The 26,788-nt window shown below is 45.5% G+C and overlaps 1 protein-coding gene across 2 annotated transcripts in view; it reads right to left on the bottom strand.

The window, feature by feature from the left end:
• The window catches only part of LOC137617228 (polynucleotide 5'-hydroxyl-kinase NOL9-like), a 114,921-nt gene that overhangs the window by 15,663 nt on the left and 72,470 nt on the right, over positions 1-26,788 (bottom strand). For both annotated transcript variants that reach the window (XM_068347168.1, XM_068347167.1), the window contains exon 4: positions 14,165-14,396. In XM_068347168.1, the coding sequence (XP_068203269.1) occupies positions 14,165-14,396 (232 nt within the window). The remainder of the gene's footprint in view (positions 1-14,164; positions 14,397-26,788) is intronic.

Below are 26,788 nucleotides of genomic sequence, written 5' to 3'. Positions count from 1 at the left end.
GGGAGTCTCTTGGTCATTGAGGTTGCAAAGAGATCTATGGTAGGTTGGCCCCATGTGGCCCAAAGTCTCTTGCATACATTCTTGTGAAGGGTCCATTCTGTTGGGATGATTTGACCCTTCCGACTGAGGCGGTCCGCCATGACATTCATGTTGCCTTGAATGAACCTCGTTACTAGAGACAGGTTTAGATCTCTTGACCAGGTGAGGAGGTCCCTTGCGATCTCGTACAACTTCAGAGAATGGGTCCCTCCTTGCTTGGAGATGTACGCCAAGGCCGTGGTGTTGTCGGAGTTCACCTCCACCACCTTGCCTAGAAGGAGGGACTTGAAGCTTTTCAAGGCCAGATGAACTGCCAGTAGTTACTTGCAGTTGATATGTAACGCTCTTTGCTCCGAGTTCCAGGTGCCCGAGCATTCCCGACCGTCTAATGTCGCACCCCAGCCCGTGTCCGATGCGTCCGAGAAGAGAACGTGGTTGGGGGTCTGAACAGTCAGTGGCAGACCCTCTCTGAGGTTGATGTTGTCCTTCCACCAGGTCAGTGATGACTTCATCTTCTCGGAAATAGGGATCGAGACCGCTTCTAGCGTCTTGTCCTTTCTCCAGTGAACAGCCAGGTGAAATTGAAGGGGACGGAGGTGCAGTCTCCCTAACGCAATGAACTGGTCCAGTGATGAAAGCGTCCCTATCAGACTCATCCACTGTCTGACTGAACATCGGTCCTTCATTAGCATGTTCTGGATGCATCCTTGGGCTTGACTTATTCTGGGGGCCGACGGAAAAGCCCGAAAAGCTTGACTGTGAATCTCCATCCCTAGGTACACTATAGCTTGGGATGGGACCAGTTGGGACTTTTCCATATTGACCAGGAGACCCAATTCCTTGGTCAGATCTAGAGTCCACTTTAGATTCTCCAGACAGCGACGACTGGACGAAGCTCTTAAAAGCCAGTCGTCCAAATAGAGGGAGGCTCTGATGTCTGCTAAATGCAGGAATTTGGCAATATTCCTCATCAGTTTCGTAAAGACAAGAGGCGCCGTGCTTAGGCCAAAGCACAGGGCTTGAAATTGGTAGACAACCTTCCCGTAAACGAACCTTAGAAAAGGTTGGGAATCTGGGTGGATGGGGACGTGAAAGTAAGCGTCCTTGAGGTCTAAAGAGACCATCCAGTCTTCCTTCCTGACCGCTGCTAGAACAGACTTTGTCGTCTCCATGGCGAACGTCTGCTTGGTGACAAAGACATTCAGAGCACTGACGTCTAGCACCGGTCTCCACCCTCCTGTCTTCTTTACCACTAAGAAGAGACGGTTGTAGAAGCCCGGGGATTGATGGTCCCGGACTTTGACTACCGCTCCCTTTTCTAGTAAGAGAGACACCTCTTGCTTCAAAGCTAGTCGCTTGTCCTCCTCTCTGTACCTGGGAGAGAGGTCGATGGGAGTCGTTGCTAGAGGGGGCTTGCGCAAGAATGGGATCTTGTACCCCTCTCTGAGCAACTTCACAGATTGTGCATCTGCGCCCCTGTTCTCCCAGGACTGCCAGTAGTTCTTGAGTCTGGCTCCCACTGCTGTCTGAAGAAGGTGGCAGTCAGACTCTGCCTCTAAAGGACTTGGTACCTTTCTTCTTGCTCCCACGTTTCCCTTCGGCACAAGCACTTCCTCTGCTGGAGGCTCTGCCACGAAAGGGCGGAATAAATCTTGACGCTGGAGTATCCATCCTGGGTCTAGACACGGAAGGCAAAGGGGTGGCTTTGCGTGCAGATGACGCAACTAGGTCATGCGTGTCTTTTTGAATCAAGGAGGCAGCAATCTCCTTGATCAACTCCTCTGGGAAAAGGCACTTCGAGAGAGGAGCAAACATAAGCTCCGACCTCTGACATTGAGTTACTCCAGCTGACAAGAAGGAGCAAAGGTTTTCTCGTTTCTTGAGGACCCCGGAAACGAACGAAGCCGCAAGCTCACTGGAACCGTCCCGTATGGCCTTGTCCATGCAGGACATAATGAGCATGGAAGTTTCCTTGTCAGAAGGGGAGGTCTTCCTGCTCAACGCTCCCAAACACCAATCCAAAAAGTTAAACACTTCGAACGCTCTGAACACTCCTTTCATCAGATGATCTAAATCTGAAGGAGTCCAACAAATCTTGGAGCGTCTCATGGCCAGCCTGCGGGGAGAGTCTACTAGACTTGAGAAGTCGCCCTGGGCAGAGGCAGGAACTCCCAAGCCGAGAACTTCTCCCGTGGCATACCAGACGCTCGATCTGGAAGCGAGTTTCGCAGGGGGAAACAAGAATGCTGTCTTCCCCAGGTGCTTTTTGGACTGCATCCAATCTCCCAACACCCTTAAAGCTCTCTTGGACGAGCGGGCGAGGACGAGCTTCGTAAAGGCAGGCGCGGATGACTGCGTGCCTAAAGCGAACTCAGATGGAGGTGAGCGTGGGGCCGCAGAAACAAACTGATCGGGATACAAATCCTTGAACAGTGCAAGTACTTTTCTAAAGTCCAAGGAGGGAGGCGTGGTCTTGGGTTCGTCGATGTCCGTGTGCGGGTCGTCAAGGTGTGCAGCGTCGTCATCATCAGAGAGTCCATCGTCTGAATGCTGAAGAGGAAGCGGCAAAGGAGTAGGCATTGGCTGGTCAGCTGAGTCCGGCAGCACGGGTGCATGCGTGACTGCACTGGACGCAACGTCATGGAACTGTTGGTCAGTCTGTGAGCAGGCAACAACCATAGCTGCGCGGGGGCGCAAAGCGTCTACTCCCGACTGTCTAGTCTGCTGTGGGCGAGTAGGGGTGACCACAGTGGGTTGCGGAGGTTGACGCACCGCGTCAAAACAAAACAACTTAGGTTGTTGTTGTTGTAACTCGCGAACGTCAACGGAGGGTTCCGTGCGTCGGCGAACGTCAACATGCGGCTGGCAGGGTACAGTGCGCATGGGTGGCGGGACTCTCACAGCTGGAGTGCGGGAGAAGGTAGCCTCAGCGTTAACTGGACGCACAACCGTAGTTGGTTGTAGGCTAACGGGTGCAGCGTCAACCTTCTCCGCACGAAAGTCCTGCATTAAAGATGACAACTGTGTCTGCATGGTCTGCAACAAAGCCCACTTAGGGTCTACAGTAGCAGGTGCGGCAACAGACGGTGTTACTGCCTGTTGCGGTACCGCTTTGCCTCTCTTAGGAGGTGTGCAGTCATCTGAAGACTGCAGCGAGTCCGAACTGACCCAGTGGCTACAACTGGGCCGTTGGACTTGCGCGGAAGGGACCTTGCGTTTGAGAGGTCGTGAGACCTTGGTCCATTGTTTCTTCCGAGAAACATCTTCCGCAGACGAGGAATAAATGGGCTCTCTCGTCTTCTTGTGGGTGGGGCGATCTTGGCAAGATACGTCCGAAACCACGGAGGGAACGTCTGTCCGCTGATTAAAGCCTGTCGAACCCTTTGGTCGTACGACATTGCTTCTCCCCTGGGCTTGGGAGCTTGCAAGAGGTCCCGGACTGGGAGGACGACAGGCACGAACAGACGCACCCTCAAGCGCAACACTAACACTTTTCACAACACTTCCACTCACTAGGTCACTACCCACTGCACTCTTACCCTTCAACTCCCTGACGTCTGCCATGAGTTGGTTACGGTCACTCGCCAATGACTCGACTCTCTCACCCAGAGCCTGGATGGCACGCATCATATCTGCCATCGAAGGTTGTTGAGTGCTAGAAGGGGGATCAGGAGCAACCACTACAGGGGAAGGAATAGGTTGTTGGGCATGGGGAGAGGAAAAATCAACTGAGCGAGATGAACTCCTCCTGACTCTATCTCTCTCTAGCCTACGTGAATATTTCTGGAATTCGAGAAAATCGAATTCCGAAAGCCCAACGCATTCCTCACATCGATCTTCCAATTGACAGGTTTTACCCCGACAATTGGAACAAATGGTGTGCGGATCGATAGAGGCCTTCGGAAGACGCCTTGAACAGTCCCTAGCACTACACTTCCTGTATTTAGGGACTTGAGAAGGGTCAGCCATCTTGAATTAGTCAAAGGGGAATTCAAAATCTATCCAAGTCGTCAACAAATAATCCAAAATTCAATCAAAGAATGCAAGGAAGTATTGAAGATAACCTCTGCAAAGCGAAAGCTAATAACTAGAAATGAGTACTTCACCAATCTGTGAAAATCAATCCAGTAAGCAACAGCGTATTTAGTAGGTCTTGCCAGTGGCACGACAGAGAGAAAATTGGTTCTGTGTTTATATGGAGTACTTGAGTACCTGCTCGACAGATGGCGCTGTTGATGTACACCCCCACCTGTATAGCGATCGCTGGCGTATTTTGTCCTTAGGTTTTTCTGTCGGGCAGCAGAGCTGACAGCTTATATGATCAACAGCTAAGTTTAATATTGAAAAATATACTGCAAAATGTGCTGGGAAAAAAATAACCTCCCGGGGGTTAAGGGTTGGAAATTTCCAAATAGCCTGGGGGTAAAAGGGTTAACATTTGCAGGTTTAACACTCACAAAATCTTTTATCAGTGGGAAAATCTAGGAATTAAAACAAACTTTCATGGGAATGTAATCACAATTATATAATGTTAAATACAGATTGATAGAAAAGACAATAAAAACCATTACAGTATTAGAAGGGCTTCAAAATTCACTTGTATAAGAGTATCAGTCTCAACTTACTCTTTCCTATTATATATATGCTGTGCTGCATTCTGTCTTATATAACTCAATGCTTTCATGCTTATCCAGTGAAGGTGTAGTCACTCAAATACTCATGAATGCACCTCAACTGAAGACATATATGCATTGAATTATACAAGACCAGATATTGCACAGCAAAGACAGTTATGCAATATATCAATACTAATTCAGGAATATTAGTGAGTTTTCGAGACCTAGTGTAAAAATGTCTTTTCTATATAAGTGTTCTTCAGATTTGGTATTATACAAATAACTTTATTCTTTCCTCTCAAGGCTTAGATATCACAAATTTTAAAGTATTTTAATTCTTCATAACTACAAACCCGAGTCCTTTACTTAAGGAGAAGAGATAACAGCAAAGCTGGAACACGACAGTTGAAATTAAAACGAGATGTAAACAAGTTAGTGGTAACTGATTGCAGACTAAGGAATTGTAGAAGTAAAAGGGTGAGGATGGACATCGACCCCCACACAGAAGTGGGAAAAGATGTAGACAAAGAAGAAGAAGAAGTAAACAACCAGCAGGTAGCCAGGAGGCGACCACTCTGCCCCACCCACCCGCTCACTAACATCTCACTTAGATGGAAGCCTGAGACTTTTTCAGGGACCCAGTAATGGCGGAAAAATTTGAGCAAAACACTCAGAGTTGTAGAGTTAGGAAAAATACGAATTACTTTAAAAAAAATTTTATTTGTTCCTACACAAACACAACCCATCATCCTTTACTATAAGAGACTCTTCCTTACATGGGAGGAAGTCCCAGAAACTTGACCCGGGAACATGAAACTTGAGCATCTTGGATGCTAAAAGAGTAAGGGTTCCTTACACCTCTTGAATCCCAGACACAGAACCAGTGGGTTTCATGGCCCCGGCATTTAAGGGTTGTTCTTAAGCTGAAATCCTCTATGTTGTAGACCTGGCAAGTGATGGATTACAATTGGCCCTCATTAATCGCGGGTTCGATCTTTGTGGATTCGGTCATTTGTGATACAGAAAAGTGTGTACCATATCATAACAAACCCCATACTCACGGTTTCATAATACTGTACTGTAATTACCCTCGCGGGCCGAATTTTCAAACCAACCACGCAAAGCAGAACTGCTCAACTTTAAAGATATTCAGTGATAAACCCGTTGTTTAGTAAATCTAATTCAGTAATAAAAATTATTAAAAGAAGATCACACATACGTTATGTTTAAGTATCATTTGATAGACAGTACATAATACTGTATGATTAAAAATATAAATATATATTACAGTTACAAGAGAAGATTATCTCTCTCTCTATGAAAAAATGTAATTTTGACATTAGATTATTTTTATCTAATTATGTATGCTTGAATAACTTTCTATTAGAAGATTTTTTATTTCAGCGAAATAAAATAAGGAAATAGAATTAATATAGAATTATCAGTAACTTCCTTATTTGTTAACGAAAAAATTTACATTTTTTAAAAATAAATCTTTTTGAAATTACCATCACGTAATAACATAAAATTAGTTCAAATATAATCATCTCCAGTTTTGATCCTGTGTGCTATAAGTGTAGTGTTGAGCACTTGAAACAAACATTTGACCATATTCAGCCCCTCCCACATTCAAAGCAGAAGGATCCCTCATAGTCTTTTCCTTCCTCTTCCTGCCAAATTTCACCCACAGTAGAGGAGGCCACGACCTGCATTCGTCGCTAGAGCATGACTGCATGCAGTAGTGCCCAAAGCATAAAAAGATGATAAGGATCCACTGTTGCTTTACAAGGTAGCACCTGCATATCTGCATATCACAAGCACAAATTACAAAAAGGAAAAGCTAAACAAAGTTTAACAGCCAGCAATGGCAGCAAGAAGCATGTCAGTACAGCTTGCGGCCAAAATCAAAAGTGGGTACATAGCTGACTGTCGGCTGGAAGGGGCTTACCCTTCCCCTCAAACTGACTACTGCACTACTACCTTGTTAGAAGTTTAACAGCTGTTTCCAGCCAAGCTGAAATCATATTCCCATCAAAGGAGATGGCTGTGTTCATTTCAGAACAAATATACCTATAACCTTAAACTAAATGATCAGAGAAACCTTTGCCATACCTTTAAATCCTCATGTATCTAATAATATTCAAATTAGTAGTCTTTAAATGCTAACCTTTTCCTATCCTCCCACCAAGAAAAATGATATTTTAATTATAAAATAAATTTTTTAATATACTTACCCGGTGAATATATAATAGCTGAGCCTCTGGCGGCTCGACAGAAAAAACACACAAAAACTCGCGAGCGATCGCTATGAAGGTTGCGGGTGTGCCCACTAGCGCCAACTATCGGCCAGATACCGTATATACATGTAAACAGACCCAATTTTTCTCATCCCGCTGGGTCTCTATCGGGGAGGAAGGGGGGGCCTTTAATTTATATATTCACCGGGTAAGTATATTCAAAAATTTATTTTATAATTAAAATATCATTTTTAAATATTTAACTTAGCCGGTGAATATATAATAGCTGATTCACACCCATGGTGGTGGGTAGAGACCAGAGTTAATTAAGTTTACAGCGTATATGCTTAGAGTTTTTGACAGTTATATCATAACAAAACCCAAATATATAAAGGTACCTGGTAAGGAAGTCGACTTAGACGATTACTCTGCCTTATTAGTCTGTCTTCCTCACGAAGCCCAGCGATCCTCTTAGGATGCTGAAAGATTCCCAGGAGCTGAAGTATTAAGGGCTGAAACCCATACAACAGGACCTCATCAAACCCCTAATCTGGGCGCTCTCAAGAAATGACTTTGACCACCCGCCAAATCAATCAGGATGCGAAAGGCTTCTTAGCCTTCCGTACAACCCAAAAAACAATATTAAAAACATTTCAAGAGACAGATTAAAAAGGATATTGGAATTAGGGTAATGTAGTGGTAGAACCCTCACCCACTACTGCACTCGCTGCAACGAATGGACCCAGTGTGTAGCAGTCCTCGTAAAGAGTCTGGACATCTTTTAAGTAAAATGACGCGAACACTGACTTGCTTCTCCAAAAAGTCGCGTCCATAATACTTTGCAGAGATTTATTTTGCTTGAAGGCCACGGAAGTTGCTATAGCTCTAACTTCGTGCGTCTTAACCTTAAGCAAACATCGGTCTTTCTCATTCAAGTGAGAATGAGCTTCTCGTATTAAAAATCTGATAAAATATGACAAAGCATTCTTTGACATAGGCAATGATGGTTTCTTAACTGAGCACCATAATGCCTCAGATTTACCTCGTAATGACTTAGTACGAGCTAAATAGAACTTAAGAGCTCTAACAGGACATAATACTCTTTCCAGTTCGTTGCCTACGATCTCTGATAAGCAAGGAATATCAAAAGATTTAGGCCAAGGACGAGAAGGCAGTTCATTTTTGGCCAGGAAACCAAGTTGAAGTGAACAAGTGGCTTTTTCTGTAGAAAAGCCGATGTTCTTACTGAAGGCATGAAGTTCACTGACCCTTTTAGCCGAAGCCAAGCACACTAGGAAAAGTGTCTTGAGGGTGAGATCCTTCAGGGAGGCTGAATGTAATGGCTCAAACCTGTCTGACATGAGGAACCTTAGGACCACGTCTAAGTTCCATCCAGGAGTTGCCAAACGACGTTCCTTAGAGGTCTCGAAAGACTTAAGGAGATCTTGGAGATCTTTATTGTTGGAAAGATCTAAGCCTCTATGTCGAAAGACCGAAGCCAACATGCTCCTGTAGCCCTTAATCGTGGGAGCTGAAAGGGAGCGAACCTTTCTCAGATGTAAAAGAAAATCTGAGATTTGGGCTACAGAGGTACTGGACGAGGACACAGATGCTGACTTGCACCAGTCTCGAAAGACTTCCCACTTCGACTGGTATACTCTAATGGTAGAAGCTCTCCTCGCTCTTGCAATCGCACTGGCTGCCTCCTTCGAAAAGCCTCGAGCTCTTGAGAGTCTTTCGATAGTCTGAAGGAAGTCAGACGAAGAGCGGGGAGGCTTTGATGGACATTCTTTACGTGGGGCTGACGTAACAGATCTACCCTTAGAGGAAGACTTCTTGGAAAGTCTACCAGCCATTGAAGTACCTCGGTGAACCACTCTCTCGCGGGCCAGAGGGTAGCAACCAACGTCAACCTTGTCCCTTCGTGAGAGGCGAACTTCTGCAGTACCTTGTTGACTATCTTGAATGGTGGGAATGCATATAAGTCCAGAAGAGACCAATCCAGTAGAAACGCGTCTATGTGGATTGCTTCTGTATCTAGGACTGGAGAGCAATAGATTGGTAACCTTCTGGTCAACGAGGAGGCAAAGAGGTCTATGGTGGGTTGACCCCAAGTAGCCCAAAGACTCTTGCCCACGTCCTTGTGGAGGGTCCATTCCGTGGGTATCACCTGACCCCTCCGACTGAGACAGTCTGCCAAGACGTTCAAGTACCCCTGGATGAATCTCGTCAACAGGGAGATGCCTCGATTTCTTGACCATAAGAGAAGGTCCCTTGCGATCTCGAGCAGCGTGAAGGAGTGTGTGCCTCCTTGCTTGGAGATGTACGCTAAAGCTGTGGTGTTGTCTGAGTTGACCTCTACCACTTAGTTTCGAAGAAGCTTTCGAATATCATCAAGGCCAAGTGGACTGCTAATAGCTCCTTGCCGTTGATGTGCATGCTCTTCTGACTTGAGGTCCACAGACCCGAGCATTCCCGACCGTCCAGGGTCGCACCCCAACCCAAATCCGACGCGTCTGAGAACAACACGTGGTTTGGGTTCTTGACTGCTAGGGATAGTCCCTCTCTCAGACTGATATTGCTGTCCCACCATTTCAGGCATGCCTTTACTGGTTCGGAGACTGGGAATGATAACGTCTCTAACGTCTTGTCCTAGTTCCAGTGAGAGGCTAGATGGAACCGGAGAGGCAGAAGGTGTAGTCTCCCTAGTGAGACAAACTGCTCCAGGGATGAGAGAGTCCCTACGAGACTGTTCCAACTCCTGACTGAACAAACGTTCTCTTTTCAGCATTAGTTGGACTTCGAGCAGGGCTTGTTCTATTCGGGTGGCAGACGGAAAAGCCCGAAAAAAAAAAAAAAAAACTGGACTGCGAATCTCCATCCCCAAATATAGAATAATCTGGGATGGGATCAGTTGGGACTTTTAGGTTGACCAAAAGTCCCAACTCCCTGGCCAGACTCAACGTCCAATGTAGATCCTGCAGACAGCGAAGACTGGACGATGCTCTGAGAAGCCAGTAGTCCAAGTACAGGGAGGCTCGGATCCCCGATAGATGGAGGGATTTTGCCACATTCCTCATGAGCCTCGTAAACACGAGAGGAGCAGGACTGAGGCCAAAGCACAGGGCTCGAAACTGGTACCCCACATTCCTGTAAACAAACCTCAGAAACGGTTGGTAATCCGGGTGTATAGGAATGTGGAAGTATGTCTCCTGAAGGTCGAGAGAGACCATCCAGTCGCCTTCCATTAATGCTGTCAAGACAGCCTGGTAGACTTCATCGTGAAGTTTGTCTTGACAATGAACACATTGAGCGCACTTGCCTCTTACGTACTCCTGCAGTGAACATGGCTGCCAGATCATTGGAGCCATCCCTGAGGGACTTGTTCCTGCAGAGAACGTGGCTGTCAGATCATTGGAGCCATCCCTGAAAGCCTTGTTTATGCATGACATAATTGTACAGCAAAACTTCAAACGCTCGAAAAAACTCCTAACAGGAGATGGTCTAGCTCTGAAGTCGACCATAAAATCTTGGAGCGTCTCATGGCCAGGCGCCAGGGAGAGTCTATGAGGTTTGAGAAGTCTATCTGGGCAGAGGCAGGAACTCCCAAGCCGAGAATTTCTCCCGTGTCATATCAGACTCTCGCTCTATAAGCCAGCTTAAAAGTAGGGAAAGCAAAGGCTGTCTCCCCCAAACTCCTCCTGGTGATTAACCAGTCGCCTAGCAAACGTAAAGCTCTCTTAGAAGAGCGAGAGAGCACTAGCTTATAAAACAACAGCTTCGAAGTAGCTAGGCCTAGTGTAAACTCTGACGTTTAGGCGAACGAGGAGCAGCAGTTACAAAAAGATCCGGACAAAGATCCTTAAAAATCAGCATGATTTATTTAAAGTCCATAGAGGGCTGAGCAGCTTTAGGCTCCTCTCCGTCTGACAGAGTCCTCAAGGGAATATCAGTAGGAGGGGGATCAGCAACTTCCTCATCTGAAGGAACCTTGTCCAACAATAGCCGAGTCTCAAGCAAGGGAGAGACCTGCCGTGGTGGCAATGCTTGACAAGCAGAGTCCACACGCAAAGGAGCAACAGTAGCAGTCAAGGACGCTATGTCATGTAACTGCTTAAAGGACTGACCAGTAACAACAACAGGTGCGGGAGGACGTTCGACGTCAACTCGAGACTGCCTTGACTGCTTAGACTGAGCAGTCAAAACAACTCTTGACTGCGGTGCATGACGCTCAACGTCAAAACAAGTCAACTATGCTGGTTGGTGAACGTCCTGAACGTCAACAAGAGCAAGCGGCAGCGGCTGAACGTCCACAAGTGGCTGAGAGTCAACACGGGACTGCATCGAGTGAGGGTCTACAAAACACGATTGACGTGACTTTGTAACGTCAATGTAAACAGGACGAGCAAAGGCTCGTTTGGGCGGCTGACGGCCAAGATCTCGATCAGCTAAGCGGCGAGGATCATCGTGAACCTGCTCAACAGAATAGTCCTCCATAAGAGAGGCAAGCTTATTCTGCATGTCTTGCCGTACAACCCCTTTAGGATCAACGGGAATGGTTGCGGTAAGAGACGAGAGTAACGTCTGTGACTGCAAAACCTTGCCTACAAAAAGACTCTCGGAGCCTGTGTTACGCTTTTGTTTAGGCGGCGAGCAGTCTTCCGATGACTGCATAGGGTCAGAGCTGTCCTAATGTTTACAACCAGGACGCTGGACCTGTCCTGAAAGGACTGACTTTCGCTTAAAGGGCCTCGAAACCTTGTTCCACGGTTTCTTATGCGAAAAGCCTTCAGATGACGAGGAGAAAATCGTCTCGCTCGTCTTATGGTAGGGGCGGTGTTGATGAGACACGCCTGAAACCATAGAGGGATCGTCTGTTCGCTGATCAAGTCCTCTCGAACCCATAAGTCGTACGACATTACTTCTCCCCTGGGCTTGGGAGCTTGCAAGAGGTCTCGGACTAGGCGAACGACAGGCACGAACAGACGAACCCTCGGTCGCAACACTGATAACACTTTGCGCAATTATCACTTTATCACTACGATTTTCTGTTTTGCACTTACTTCACTGAAATCGAATTTTACAACAATTCACATTAGGTATGAATAAAACTGATTTCTACCTGAAGCACGCAATTCTACCCTCATCAAAAGGTTATAATTGCGAAATCAGTCGTATAATGTAAGCACATTAATACAAGCAAAAAACAGTAAACATATATTAAGATAAAAAGATCAGTGGCTGGGAAGGCGACTAAACACTAGTTCATTCAAAACTACGTTTTCAATCTCTCACCGTACAGTGCCTTGGGACGAGAATAAAAACTAAAAACGTTTTATCCTTTCTCCCCGTACAGAGACTAGGGACGAGAGTAAAAAACTGACTCGAGAACAACGTTACTCGCTTGGGACGAGAATAAAGATCGAAACGTTCTCTCTTCCTCTCTCTCTCTCTTGATTTCGCACCGAAGAGAAGAGCCCACTTACCTTTCGTCAATAAACAGGTTATTTGACCAAAGGAAAAAACTGAAAGGTTTTTCAATTAACAAGTTCCTTTAAAATAGTATTTAAAACATTAAAGTTTGAAAGAAGAATGAACAAAACGTCAGAATCGATTTACTCTTTCTGCAAAGTGAAACCGTGATTCCTCTCTCTATCGTAACGATAGAGCGCAAACTGCGTAGCATAAATAAACTAAACGTTAGTTCATCTTTGAAACAGTACGAAGACTATTCAAAGAAAATCTTTCATAAAATATCTACTAAAAAATATTCATTTAATAAGTTTTAAATCATTTGCTCTGTAAAAGTTATTTACGATTGAAAGGGCTCAACGTTGTTTAACTTCGGTTTCCAAGTTAGGACCGCCTACTCTCGGTTTAGAGGAGGAATAGGAAAGGTCGCATATAAACAAATCATTAAAATTTATCTTGATGTTTATTATAAATGGAAAGCTAATCGAAGAGGCCTAATAAAGGCAGTTGAGATATAAAATATATAGAGGAAAATCTATCATTAACAACAACAATTTATAACGTGATAAGATAATTGCTAAAAGCCTAAAACACACTTCCGTACTAAGGGAAGGGTCGGCCATTTAAAAGTCAAAGAAAGTCCAAAAAACAATCCAAAGTCATCAAAAATTAAATCTATCCATAAACGAGTTCAAGATTTAAGTTGAAGATAAAACACCTGCACTGCGAAAGCTCAAACCAAAAGGAAGTACTTCACCAAATATGTTGAGAAAACTCCAGGTTATACAGCGAGTATTGATACGTCTTGTCGTTAAGGCCGACAGAGAAAAATTGGGTCTGTTTACATGTATATACGGTATCTGGCCGATAGTTGGCGCTAGTGGGCACACCCGCAACCTTCATAGCGATCGCTCGCGAGTTTTTGTATGTTTTTTCTGTCGAGCCGCCAGAGGCTCAGCTATTATATATTCACCGGCTAAGTTAAATATTTAAAAATAACAATACCATTAATATTGATATAACCTACTGCCATATTGGATGCTCTAATCTAGACTTCAGAAAGTTGGCAAAACACTTTATTTTTTAAGAGATGGTGGAGAACCTCCATGGAGTTAGGTGTAGTATGAGGGGATTTTGGTGCATTAACTGACAATGTGGTGTGAAGATCTGTCCTGTTTGTTAACTGAATTAGGTGTCTTGTTGTAGAAGGCCACAAGTCTGGGAACCATTTTCCCAGAGCCAAAAGGGATCTACTCGTATGAGAATCATCCTACTATTTTATGATTTTCAGAATTTGTTGTTGATTAGACAAATATGGCAGATAAGGGGCTTCCACTAATATCTTGATTTGACCAATCCTAGAGCATGGCATTCATTGCACAAGCTTGAAGATCTTGAACTTGAAAACAATACAGGTCCAATTTTTTGTTCACTGAAGTTGCAAATACGTCAATCATTGGCTTTCCCCAAACCTTCTAAATGGTCTTTTCTGATTAATTCTTTTGATATAAATTGAGCTCTTTCTATTTTTAATGAATAGTACATGGGTGAATAATTTCATTGAAATAACATATATGTTATTCACTATCATAAAATTCATTCAATATTATTTCAAAGGATAAACAATGTAAGGTACAGCTGGAATCGTTATGGCAACATACACTATTACAATTCTCCAATAAGATTTTAAAAATGACTTGATCAACTGTACCTTATGCTATGATTTCAAGCCTACCATTTTATGCTTCCAGAAATACTGAACTCAATCTAAAAAAATTTAGAATAATATTACAAACTTACCATTTCCACATTCAAAACTGAGGGTTATACTGTCAATTATTTCTTTCCACTCATCTGACTCCTCGACAAGATGATATTTGTGACAATTTTCTTCAGTAACAATTAATCCGTGTAAAGTGTTACGTCCTTCAATCTGTTTGGGTGCCATCAAATGTTGATAGTCAATAATTGTAAGCCTTTTCACAATAGGCAGGACTACTTTTCTTAGCTCAAATATAACCAGGGATTCCGTCTGTAAAAGTAAAAAAAAATCTTAGCCATTTTCATATAAAATATCCATTGATACTATTTTCAAATTTACCAAAAATTCATGAATTTACTTGATCTCGAGTAAATTAATTCCCAAACAGAAATTAAGAGAAGAGATGGTCACTATACAGTATATCTATTCCATACATGTGCTTGCTTCATATATCAAAGTTTGATTTCTAATATTCTAATCAAAATATTACTATGAACACCATTGACCCTTAGGAGAGAGAATGGACTTATCAATAATACAGTGTCCTTCGTACAAAGTAACCAAAAGATAGAATGTATTAATAAACAAGATACATTATATAATCTTTCATGAAATATAGACATTTTCAAATAATTTGTAAATTTGAGGACTCATCACTCATGTATGAAGGCTACATTGTAGGCAATCATTTTATAAAATTCCAGAATAACCTCTCTATACTGTAAGTAAATATCACAAATGTTTTAAGTAATTTGTATTTTTCAATATTTAACTTAGCCGGTGATTATATAAGCTGCAGCTCTGCTGCTCGACAGAAAACTCTACGTTCAAAATCCGCCAGCGATCGCTATGCAGGTAGGGGGTGTACTTCAACAGCACCATCTGTCGTGCAGGTACTCAGTACTCAATGTAAACAAAGAACTCAATTTTCTCTCTGTCGTGCCACCGGCAAGACCTACTAATTCGCTGTTGCTAACTGGATTGGTTTTCACAACTTTTTGGTGAAGTACACGTTTCTAGTTTTGAGCTTTCGCTTTGCAGGCTTTATCTTCAATAAATCCTTGCATTCTTTTGTTGATATCGGATTATTTGTTGATGACTTTGGATAGTTTTTTAATTCCCCTTTGACCAATTCAAAATGGCTGACCTTTCTCAAGTCCCTAAATTCAGGAAGTGTAATGCTAGGGACTGTTCAAGGCGTCTTCCGAAGGCCTCTATCGATCCTCACACTGTTTGTTCCAATTGTCGGGATAAAACCTGTCAATTGGAAGATCGATGTGAGGAATGCGTTGGGCTTTCGGAATTCGATTTTATCGAATTCCAGAAATATACACGTAAGCTAGAGAGAGATAGAGTCAGGAGAAGTTCATCTCGCTCCGTTGAATTTTCCTCTCCTCATGCCCCACAACCTATTCCTTCCCCTGTAGTGGTTGCTCCTAATCCCCCTTCTGACACTCAAGAACCTTCGATGGCAGATATGATGCGTGCCATCCAAGCTCTGGGTGAGAGAGTCGAGTCCTTGGCTAGTGACCGTAACCAGCTCATGGCAGACGTCAAGGAGCTGAAGTGTAAGAGTGCAGTGGGTAGTGATAAAGTGAGTGATAGTGTTGTGGATAGTGTTGCGCTTGAGGGTTCGTCTGTTCGTGCCTGTCGTCCTCCTAGTCCGGGACCTCTTGCAAGCTCCCAAGTCCAGGGGAGAAGCAATGTCGTACGACCAAAGGGTTCGAGAGGCTTTAATCAGCGAACAGACGTTCCCTCCGTGGTTTCGGGCGTATCTACCCAAGATCGCCCCACCCACACAGAGACGAGAGAGCCCATTTATTCCTCGTCTGCGGAAGAGGTTTCTCGTAAGAAACCATGGACCAAGGTCTCGCGGCCTCTTAAGCGCAAGTCGGTCCCTTCCGCGCAAGTCCAACGGCCCAGTTGTAGCCACTGGGTCAGTTCGGACTCGCTGCAGTCTTCCGACGACTGCTCACCTCCTAAGAGAGGCAAAGCGGTACCGCCTCAGGCAGTCACACCGTCTGTCGCCGCACCTGCTCCTGTAGACCCTAAGTGGTCTTTGCTGCAGACCATGCAGTATCAGTTAACGTCACTGATGCAGGACTTTCGTGCGGAGAAGGTTGATGCTGAACCAACCTCTTGCCTACAACCAACCACGGTTGTGCGTCCTGTGGACGCTGAGGCGACCTTCTTCCGCACTCCAGCTGAGAGAGTCCCGCCACCCATGCGTTCCAGTGTACCCTGCCAGCCGCATGTTGACGTTCAGCGACGCACGGAACCTTCCGTTGACGTTCGCGAGGTACAACAGTCTAAGTTGTTTTGTTTTGACGCGGTGCGTCAACCTCCGCAACCCAGTGTGGTTGCCTCTGCTCGCCCACATCAGACTAGACAGTCTGGAGTAGACGCTATGCGTCCCCGCGCTGCTATGGTTGTTGCCAGTTCACAGACTGGGCAACAGTTCCATGACGTTGCGTCCGGTTCAGTCACGCGTGCACCCGTGCTACCGGACTCAGCTGACCAGCCGATTCCTACTCCTTTGCCGCTTCCTCCTCAATTCTCGGATGATGGACTCTCTGATGATGACGAGGCGGCACACGTTGATGAACCACATTCGGACCTTGACGAACCCAAGACCACGCAACCCTCTTTGGACTTTAGAAAAGTTCTTGCTCTGTTCAAAGAGATGTATCCGGACCAGTTTGTGTCTGTGACTCCACGCTCTCCTCCGTCAGAGTTTGCTTTAGGTACGCAGTTATCCTCGCCTGCCTTTACGAAACTCGTCCTCGCACGCTCGTCCAAGAGAGCTTTACGAGTTTTAGGAGATTGGATGCAGTCCAAAAAGAGTCTAGGGAAGACAGCCTTTATGTTTCCCCCTGCTAAACTCTCTTCCAGATCGAGCGTCTGGTATGCCACGGGAGAAGTTCTCGGCTTGGGAGTTCCTGCCTCTGCCCAGGGCGACTTCTCAAGTCTTGTAGACTCTCCCCGCAGGCTAGCCATGAGACGCTCTAAGATTTGCTGGTCACCTTCGGACCTAGACCATCTGTTGAAAGGAGTGTTTAGAGCCTTCGAGGTCTTCAACTTTTTGGACTGGTGTCTGGGAGCTTTGAGCAGGAAGATCTCCCCTTCTGACAAGGAATCTTCCTTGCTCATAATGTCCTGCATGGACAAGGCCATACGTGACGGATCTAGTGAGCTTGCGGCTTCGTTCGTATCCGGGGTCCTCAAGAAACGTGAGAATCTTTGCTCTTTCCTGTCAGCTGGAGTGACTCCGTGTCAAAGATCAGAACTTCTGTTTGCTCCTCTCTCAAAGTGCCTTTTTCCAGAGGACTTGATTAAGGAGATTGCTGCTTCTTTGATTCAGAAGGACACCCATGACCTGGTTGCGTCCTCTGCCCGCAAAGCCACCCCTTTACCTACCTTGTCAAGACCCAGGATGGACACTCCAGCGTCCAGATTTATTCCGCCCTTTCGTGGCAGAACCTCCAGCAGAGGAGGTGCTCGTGCCGAAGGGAGACGTGGGAAGAAGAAAGGAACCAAGTCCTTTAAAGGCAGAGTCTGACTGCCACCTTCTTCAGACAGCAGTGGGAGCCAGACTCAAGAACTTCTGGCAGACCTGGGAGAAGAGAGGCGCAGATGCACAATCTGTGAAGTTGCTCAGAGAGGGGTACAAGATCCCGTTTGTACGAAAACCCCCTCTAGTAACGTCTCCCATCGATCTCTCTCCCAGGTACAGAGAGGAAGACAAGAGACGAGCATTGAAGCAGGAGGTGTCTCTCTTGCTAGAAAAGGGAGCGGTAGTCAAAGTCCTGGACCATCAATCCCCGGGCTTCTACAACCGTCTCTTCTTAGTGGTAAAGAAGACAGGAGGGTGGAGGCCGGTGCTAGACGTCAGTGCGCTGAATGTCTTTGTCACAAAGCAGACGTTCGCCATGGAGACCACAAAGTCCGTTCTAGCAGCGGTCAGAAAGGAAGACTGGATGGTCTCTTTAGACCTAAGGGACGCATACTTTCACGTCCCCATCCACCCAGACTCCCAACCTTTTCTGAGATTCGTTTACAAAAAGGTTGTCTACCAGTTTCAAGCCCTGTGCTTTGGCCTAAGCACAGCTCCTCTTGTGTTTACGAGGCTGATGAGGAATATAGCCAAATTCCTTCATTTAGCGGACATCAGAGCCTCCCTCTATTTGGACGACTGGCTTCTAAGAGCTTCTTCCAGTCGTCGCTGTCTGAAGGATCTAAAGTGGACTCTAGATCTGACCAAGGAATTGGGTCTCCTGGTCAATATGGAAAAGTCTCAACTGGTCCCATCCCAAACTATTGTGTATTTAGGGATGGAGATTCCCAGTCAAGCTTTTCGGGCTTTTCCGTCGGCCCCCAGAACAAGTCAAGCCCAGTTATGCATCCAGAACATGCTGAAGAGGGAACGATGTTCAGTCAGGCAGTGGATGAGTCTGATAGGGACACTATCATCCCTGGAACAGTTCGTTTCGTTATGAAGACTACACCTCCGTCCCCTTCAATATCACCTAGCTGTTTACTGGAAAAAGGACAAGACGCTAGAAGCGGTCTCGATCCCCATTTCCGAGAAGATGAAGTCTTCCCTGACTTGGTGGAAGGACAGTATCAGCCTCAGAGAGGGTCTGCCCCTGGCTGTTCAGACTCCCAACCACGTTCTCTTCTCGGACGCATCGGACACGGGCTGGGGCGCGACATTAGACGGTCGGGAATGCTCGGGAACTTGGAACTCGAGTCAAAGAACGTTGCATATCAACTGCAAGGAGCTACTGGCAGTTCATCTGGCCTTGAAAAGCTTCAGGTCTCTCCTTCAAGGCAAAGTGGTGGAGGTGAACTCGGACAACACCACGGCTTTGGCATACATCTCCAAGCAAGGAGGGACCCACTCTATGACGTTGTACGAGATCGCAAGGGACCTCCTCACCTGGTCAAAAGATCTAAACATTTCTCTAGTAACGAGGTTCATCCAAGGCAACTTAAATGTCATGGCAGATTGCCTCAGTCGGAAGGGACAAATCATTCCAACAGAATGGACCCTACACAAGGATGTATGCAAGAGACTGTGGGCCCCATGGGGCCAGCCTACCATAGATCTCTTCGCAACCTCGATGACCAAGAGGCTCCCAATATATTGCTCGCCAATCCCGGACCCAGCAGCAGTTCATATAGATGCCTTTCTACTGGATTGGTCACATCTAGACCTATATGCATTCCCCCCGTTCAAGATTGTCAACAAGGTACTGCAGAAGTTCGCCTCTCACGAAGGGACAAGGTTGACGTTAGTTGCTCCCCTCTGGCTCGCGAGAGAATGGTTCACCGAGGTACAGTACTTCGATGGCTAGTGGACGTTCCCAGAACTCTTCCTCTAAGGGTGGACCTTGTACGTCAGCCACACGTAAAGAAGGTACACCAAGGCCTCCACGCTCTTCGTCTGACTGCCTTCAGACTATCGAAAGACTCTCGAGAGCTAGAGGCTTTTCGAAGGAGGCAGCCAGGGCGATTGCTAGAGCAAGGAGGACATCCACTCTTAGAGTCTACCAGTCGAAGTGGGAAGTCTTCCAAAACTGGTGCAAGTCAGTATCAGTATCCTCGACCAGTACCTCTGTAACTCAAATAGCTGACTTCCTTTTATACCTGAGGAAAGAAAGATCTCTTTCAGCTCCCACTATCAAGGGTTACAGAAGCATGTTGGCAACAGTCTTCCGTCACAGAGGCTTAGATCTTTCCAACAACAAAGATCTACAGGACCTTCTTAAGTCTTTTGAGACCACGAAGGAGCGTCGTTTGGCTACACCTGGTTGGAATTTAGACGTGGTACTAAGATTCCTTATGTCAGAAAGGTTCGAGCCACTACAATCAGCCTCCTTTAAAGATCTCACTTTAAAGACTCTTCCTGGTTTGCTTAGCCACAGCTAAAAGAGTCAGTGAGATTCACGCCTTCAGCAGGAACATCGGATTTTCATCTGAAACGGCTACATGTTCTTTACAGCTTGGTTTTCTAGCCAAAAACGAGCTACCTTCTCGTCCTTGGCCGAAATCGTTCGATATTCCAAGCCTATCAAATATGGTTGGAAATGAACTAGAAAGAGTCTTATGCCCTGTTAGAGCTCTTAAGTTCTATTTAAGACGAACTAAACCTTTACGAGGACAGTCAGAAGCTTTATGGTGTTCTGTTAAGAAACCATCTTTGCCTATGTCAAAGAATGCCTTATCCTATTTTATCAGACTGTTAATACGAGAAGCTCATTCCCATCTGAGTGAGGAAGACCAAGCTTTGCTGAAGGTAAGGACACATGAAGTTAGAGCTGTCGCAACTTCAGTGGCCTTTAAACAAAATAGATCTCTGCGAAGTATAATGGACGCAACCTATTGGAGAAGCAAGTCAGTGTTCGCGTCTTTTTATCTTAAAGATGTCCAGTCTCTTTACGAGAACTGCTACACCCTGGGACCATTCGTAGCAGCGAGTGCAGTAGTGGGTGAGGGCTCAACCACTACATTCCCCTAATTCCATAACCTTTTTAATCTTTCTCTTGAAATGTTTTTATTGTTGTTTTTGGGTTGTCCGGAAGGCTAAGAAGCCTTTCGCATCCTGGTTGATTTGGCGGGTGGTCAAATTCTTTTCTTGAGAAGCGCCTAGATTAGAGGTTTTGATGAGGTCCTGTAGTATGGGTTGCAACCCTTGATACTTCAGCTCCTAGGGGTCGCTCAGCATCCTAAGAGGATCGCGAGGCTCCGTAAGGAAGACGTACTTAAAAAGGCAGAGTAATTGTTCAAGTCGACTTCCTTACCAGGTACTTATTTATTTTAAGTTTGTTATTTTGATAACTGCTAAAATGAAATAAAAAATCCTTAGCTCATAATAATGTAAACATTTATTGCTGGTCTCTACCCACCCCCCTGGGTGTGAATCAGCTTATATAATCACCGGCTAAGTTAAATATTGAAAAATGTTATTTTTATAATAAAATGTTATTTTTATTAATAAAATAAATTTTTGAATATACTTACCCGGTGATCATATAAGCTGTCAGCTCTGCTGCTCGACAGAAAAACCTAAGGACAAAATACGCCAGCGATCGCTATACAGGTGGGGGTGTACATCAACAGCGCCATCTGTCGAGCAGGTACTTAAGTACTCCATGTAAACACAGAACCAATTTTCTCCTCGGTCCACTGGGTCTCTATTGGGGAGGAAGGGAGGGTCCTTTAATATATGATCACCGGGTAAGTATATTCAAAAATTTATTTTATTAATAAAAATAACATTTTTCAATATTAAACTTAGCCGGTGATCATATAAGCTGATTCACACCCAGGGGGGTGGGTAGAGACCAGCATTATATGTTTTCATTATTAAGAGCTAAGTATTTTGTATTTCATTTTAGCAGTTATTCAAAATAACAAACATAAAATAAATAAGTACCTGGTAAGGAAGTCGACTTGAACAATTACTCTGCCTTTTTAAGTACGTCTTCCTTACTGAGCCTCGCGATCCTTATAGGATGCTGTGTGACTCCTAGGAGCTGAAGTATCAAGGGTTGCAACCCATACTAAAGGACCTCATCAAAACCTCTAATCTAGGCGCTTCTCAAGAAAAGAATTTGACCACCCGCCAAATCAACCAGGATGCGAAAGGCTTCTTAGCCTTCCGGACAACCCAAAAACAACCATAAAAAACATTTCAAGAGAAAGATTAAAAAGGTTATGGAATTAGGGGAATGTAGTGGTTGAGCCCTCACCCACTACTGCACTCGCTGCTACGAATGGTCCCAGGGTGTAGCAGTTCTCGTAAAGAGACTGGACATCTTTAAGATAAAAAGACGCGAACACTGACTTGCTTCTCCAATAGGTTGCGTCCATTATACTCTGCAGAGATCTGTTTTGTTTGAAGGCCACTGAAGTTGCGACAGCTCTAACTTCATGTGTCCTTACCTTCAGCAAAGCATGGTCTTCCTCATTCAGATGGGAATGAGCTTCTCGTATCAACAGTCTAATATAATAGGAAACTGCATTCTTCGACATAGGTAAAGAAGGTTTCTTAATAGCACACCATAAAGCTTCTGACTGTCCTCGTAAAGGTTTAGTTCGTTTTAAATAGAACTTAAGAGCTCTAACAGGGCACAACGCTCTTTCTAGTTCATTTCCAACCAAATTAGAAAGGCTTGGAATATCGAACGATTTCGGCCAAGGACGAGAAGGTAGTTCGTTTTTGGCTAGAAAACCAAGCTGCAAAGAACATGTAGCCGTCTCAGATGAAAATCCGATGTTCCTGCTGAAGGCGTGAATCTCACTGACTCTTTTAGCTGTAGCTAAGCAGACGAGGAAAAGAGTCTTTAAAGTGAGATCTTTAAAGGAGGCTGATTGTAGCGGCTCGAACCTTTCTGACATAAGGAATCTTAGTACCACGTCTAAATTCCAACCTGGTGTGGCCAAACGACGCTCCTTCGAGGTCTCAAAAGACTTAAGGAGGTCCTGTAGATCTTTGTTGTTGGAAAGATCTAAGCCTCTGTGACGGAAGACTGCTGCCAACATGCTTCTGTAACCCTTGATCGTGGGAGCTGAAAGAGATCTTTCCTTCCTCAGATATAAAAGGAAGTCAGCTATTTGAGTTACAGAGGTACTGGTTGAGGATACTGATACCGACTTGCACCAGCTTCGGAAGACTTCCCACTTCGACTGGTAGACTCTAAGAGTGGATGTCCTCCTTGCTCTAGCAATCGCCCTGGCTGCCTCCTTCGAAAAGCCTCTAGCTCTCGAGAGTCTTTCGATAGTCTGAAGGCAGTCAGACGAAGAGCGTGGAGGCTTGGGTGTACCTTCTTTACGTGTGGCTGACGTAGAAGGTCCACTCTTAGCGGAAGAGTTCTGGGAACGTCCACTAGCCATTGCAGTACCTCGGTGAACCATTCTCTCGCGGGCCAGAGGGGAGCAACCAACGTCAACCTTGTCCCTTCGTGAGAGGCGAACTTCTGCAGTACCTTGTTGACAATCTTGAACGGGGGGAATGCATAAAGGTCTAGATGGGACCAATCCAGTAGAAAGGCATCTATATGAACTGCTGCTGGGTCCGGGATTGGCGAGCAATAATTTGGGAGTCTCTTGGTCATTGAGGTTGCAAAGAGATCTATGGTAGGTTGGCCCCATGTGGCCCAAAGTCTCTTGCATACATTCTTGTGAAGGGTCCATTCTGTTGGGATGATTTGACCCTTCCGACTGAGGCGGTCCGCCATGACATTCATGTTGCCTTGAATGAACCTCGATACTAGAGACAGGTTTAGATCTCTTGACCAGGTGAGGAGGTCCCTTGCGATCTCGTACAACTTCAGAGAATGGGTCCCTCCTTGCTTGGAGATGTACGCCAAGGCCGTGGTGTTGTCGGAGTTCACCTCCACCACCTTGCCTAGAAGGAGGGACTTGAAGCTTTTCAAGGCCAGATGAACTGCCAGTAGCTCCTTGCAGTTGATATGTAACGCTCTTTGCTCCGAGTTCCAGGTGCCCGAGCATTCCCGACCGTCTAATGTCGCACCCCAGCCCGTGTCCGATGCGTCCGAGAAGAGAACGTGGTTGGGGGTCTGAACAGTCAGTGGCAGACCCTCTCTGAGGTTGATGTTGTCCTTCCACCAGGTCAGTGATGACTTCATCTTCTCGGAAATAGGGATCGAGACCGCTTCTAGCGTCTTGTCCTTTCTCCAGTGAACAGCCAGGTGAAATTGAAGGGGACGGAGGTGCAGTCTCCCTAACGCAATGAACTGGTCCAGTGATGAAAGCGTCCCTATCAGACTCATCCACTGTCTGACTGAACATCGGTCCTTCATTAGCATGTTCTGGATGCATCCTTGGGCTTGACTTATTCTGGGGGCCGACGGAAAAGCCCGAAAAGCTTGACTGTGAATCTCCATCCCTAGGTACACTATAGCTTGGGATGGGACCAGTTGGGACTTTTCCATATTGACCAGGAGACCCAATTCCTTGGTCAGATCTAGAGTCCACTTTAGATTCTCCAGACAGCGACGACTGGACGAAGCTCTTAAAAGCCAGTCGTCCAAATAGAGGGAGGCTCTGATGTCTGCTAAATGCAGGAATTTGGCAATATTCCTCATCAGTTTCGTAAAGACAAGAGGCGCCGTGCTTAGGCCAAAGCACAGGGCTTGAAATTGGTAGACAACCTTCCCGTAAACGAACCTTAGAAAAGGTTGGGAATCTGGGTGGATGGGGACGTGAAAGTAAGCGTCCTTGAGGTCTAAAGAGACCATCCAGTCTTCCTTCCTGACCGCTGCTAGAACAGACTTTGTCGTCTCCATGGCGAACGTCTGCTTGGTGACAAAGACATTCAGAGCACTGACGTCTAGCACCGGTCTCCACCCTCCTGTCTTCTTTACCACTAAGAAGAGACGGTTGTAGAAGCCCGGGGATTGATGGTCCCGGACTTTGACTACCGCTCCCTTTTCTAGTAAGAGAGACACCTCTTGCTTCAAAGCTAGTCGCTTGTCCTCCTCTCTGTACCTGGGAGAGAGGTCGATGGGAGTCGTTGCTAGAGGGGGCTTGCGCAAGAATGGGATCTTGTACCCCTCTCTGAGCAACTTCACAGATTGTGCATCTGCGCCCCTGTTCTCCCAGGACTGCCAGTAGTTCTTGAGTCTGGCTCCCACTGCTGTCTGAAGAAGGTGGCAGTCAGACTCTGCCTCTAAAGGACTTGGTACCTTTCTTCTTGCTCCCACGTTTCCCTTCGGCACAAGCACTTCCTCTGCTGGAGGCTCTGCCACGAAAGGGCGGAATAAATCTTGACGCTGGAGTATCCATCCTGGGTCTAGACACGGAAGGCAAAGGGGTGGCTTTGCGTGCAGATGACGCAACTAGGTCATGCGTGTCTTTTTGAATCAAGGAGGCAGCAATCTCCTTGATCAACTCCTCTGGGAAAAGGCACTTCGAGAGAGGAGCAAACATAAGCTCCGACCTCTGACATTGAGTTACTCCAGCTGACAAGAAGGAGCAAAGGTTTTCTCGTTTCTTGAGGACCCCGGAAACGAACGAAGCCGCAAGCTCACTGGAACCGTCCCGTATGGCCTTGTCCATGCAGGACATAATGAGCATGGAAGTTTCCTTGTCAGAAGGGGAGGTCTTCCTGCTTGTTATGTTAAAGTAGGTTATTTAATTGTTTATAAATAAATTCGGTCTTCGGCAGGAGTAAAAGTTAACTGCCCTTTTCATAAGAGTTCGGTGATAACCTTCGCTCCTCCTCGTCGTTAATTAGTGAATTGCCATTAACTCTTTTGTTTATTTTTCTTTCCGAGTGTTTGGTGTTTAGTGAGAGCCGTGGACGAGACTACTGCTGCCTGGAATGTTCAGTTCGGACCGTGCATTGATCACAGACGTATAGCCTAATTCAGCAGCCATTGGTAGACGCCTCTTTTATTCCCTCATAAGGAATTGTGCCTTTGGAGGATTATTTCGCTGGTGTCTTTGAGCCACCCGCGGTAAATTGTACACTTCTTTGGATCACGGACCACGTATGCAGGGGTTTTGTCACCTGCGATAGCCACCTCGCTTGTTACGTCCTGCAAGTGTATGTGTCACTTGCGACCTTCGCTTGACGTTGTTTTCCCCGCCTGAGGATTCTGCGGGAAGACGGTGCCGTCGTTCCGTCCCGGCACTGTTGGAGGTACTATTGCCGTGATCCAAGAGCGTCATCACATCTGTTACGCTGCTCGTCTGTGGACCAAGGGTCCGTGAGGAGGAACGTAGGGAGGCATTACCCAGGTAAAGTTACGATATTTTCATTATCGTTATGGATATGCCCAGTCCGTTTTCCTGGTGTTAATGATACTCCCTCTGATGCTGATGAATGTTCGTCCCCTCTCTGTCGTCTGATCCATGTATGGATAAGTACTGTTGAGTTATTTCACAGATAGATAATACAGTGTTGGGTTTTTTTACATGTATATATAAATTGTCTCTGCATAATTCTTTTGTGAAGGTATCCAAGTGTTTATACATTTAGTATGTGGCATGTGTACTTGTATGCTGCCTTGTGTTATGTTTTATTATTTGGTATTTGGTTTAGCTTTAAACGTTTGTGTGTAGGTAGGTAATTTTAAGGTTTTCTGCCTTTTCATTTCTCCTGTCTTCCTTATTCCTATATGTTTAGTAATAGGGTAATGGTTTGTTGATATTTGTGGGCCCGGCTTAATATATGAGCCATACTTTTGATCTGTTTAGTTTTTCTTTGTTAGGGTTAGGATTATTAGATATAGGTCAACCTTGTGTATTTAGAGGACTCTGTATAGCCTATTAGTCCTCCAGGACATTTTTGTTTACTCATTGTTGTTTGTCTTGGGAGCTTTTTGTGACTCCTGGTGCAAGGTTGAATTTATTTAAGTGTATTGTAATAAATATTGTTAGATTTTTCCAGTGTTTTTGTTCTGTCTTCCCTCAATTCACCGTGTTACATAAATAATGTACTGCCTACGATTCCTTTAAAAAATCAAAGTTTAAAGAACCAGAACTACGGCCTACACAGGTCGTAACAAGTGGCGACCGTGACAGGATCGTACGCAGGTGTACTCGGTGTTTGGGGGAGCAGTTCAGCTCTGGATTGATGTGACAGTATTTATTGTTGATATTTGATTTTTGGTTTGGTTGCTTTCCTTCCC

Source organism: Palaemon carinicauda, chromosome 23 (assembly GCF_036898095.1).
Source record: "Palaemon carinicauda isolate YSFRI2023 chromosome 23, ASM3689809v2, whole genome shotgun sequence".
NCBI lineage: Eukaryota > Metazoa > Arthropoda > Malacostraca > Decapoda > Palaemonidae > Palaemon > Palaemon carinicauda.
The sequence above is the reverse complement of the archived record's forward strand: the minus strand, read 5'-3'. Positions and strand labels throughout refer to the sequence as shown.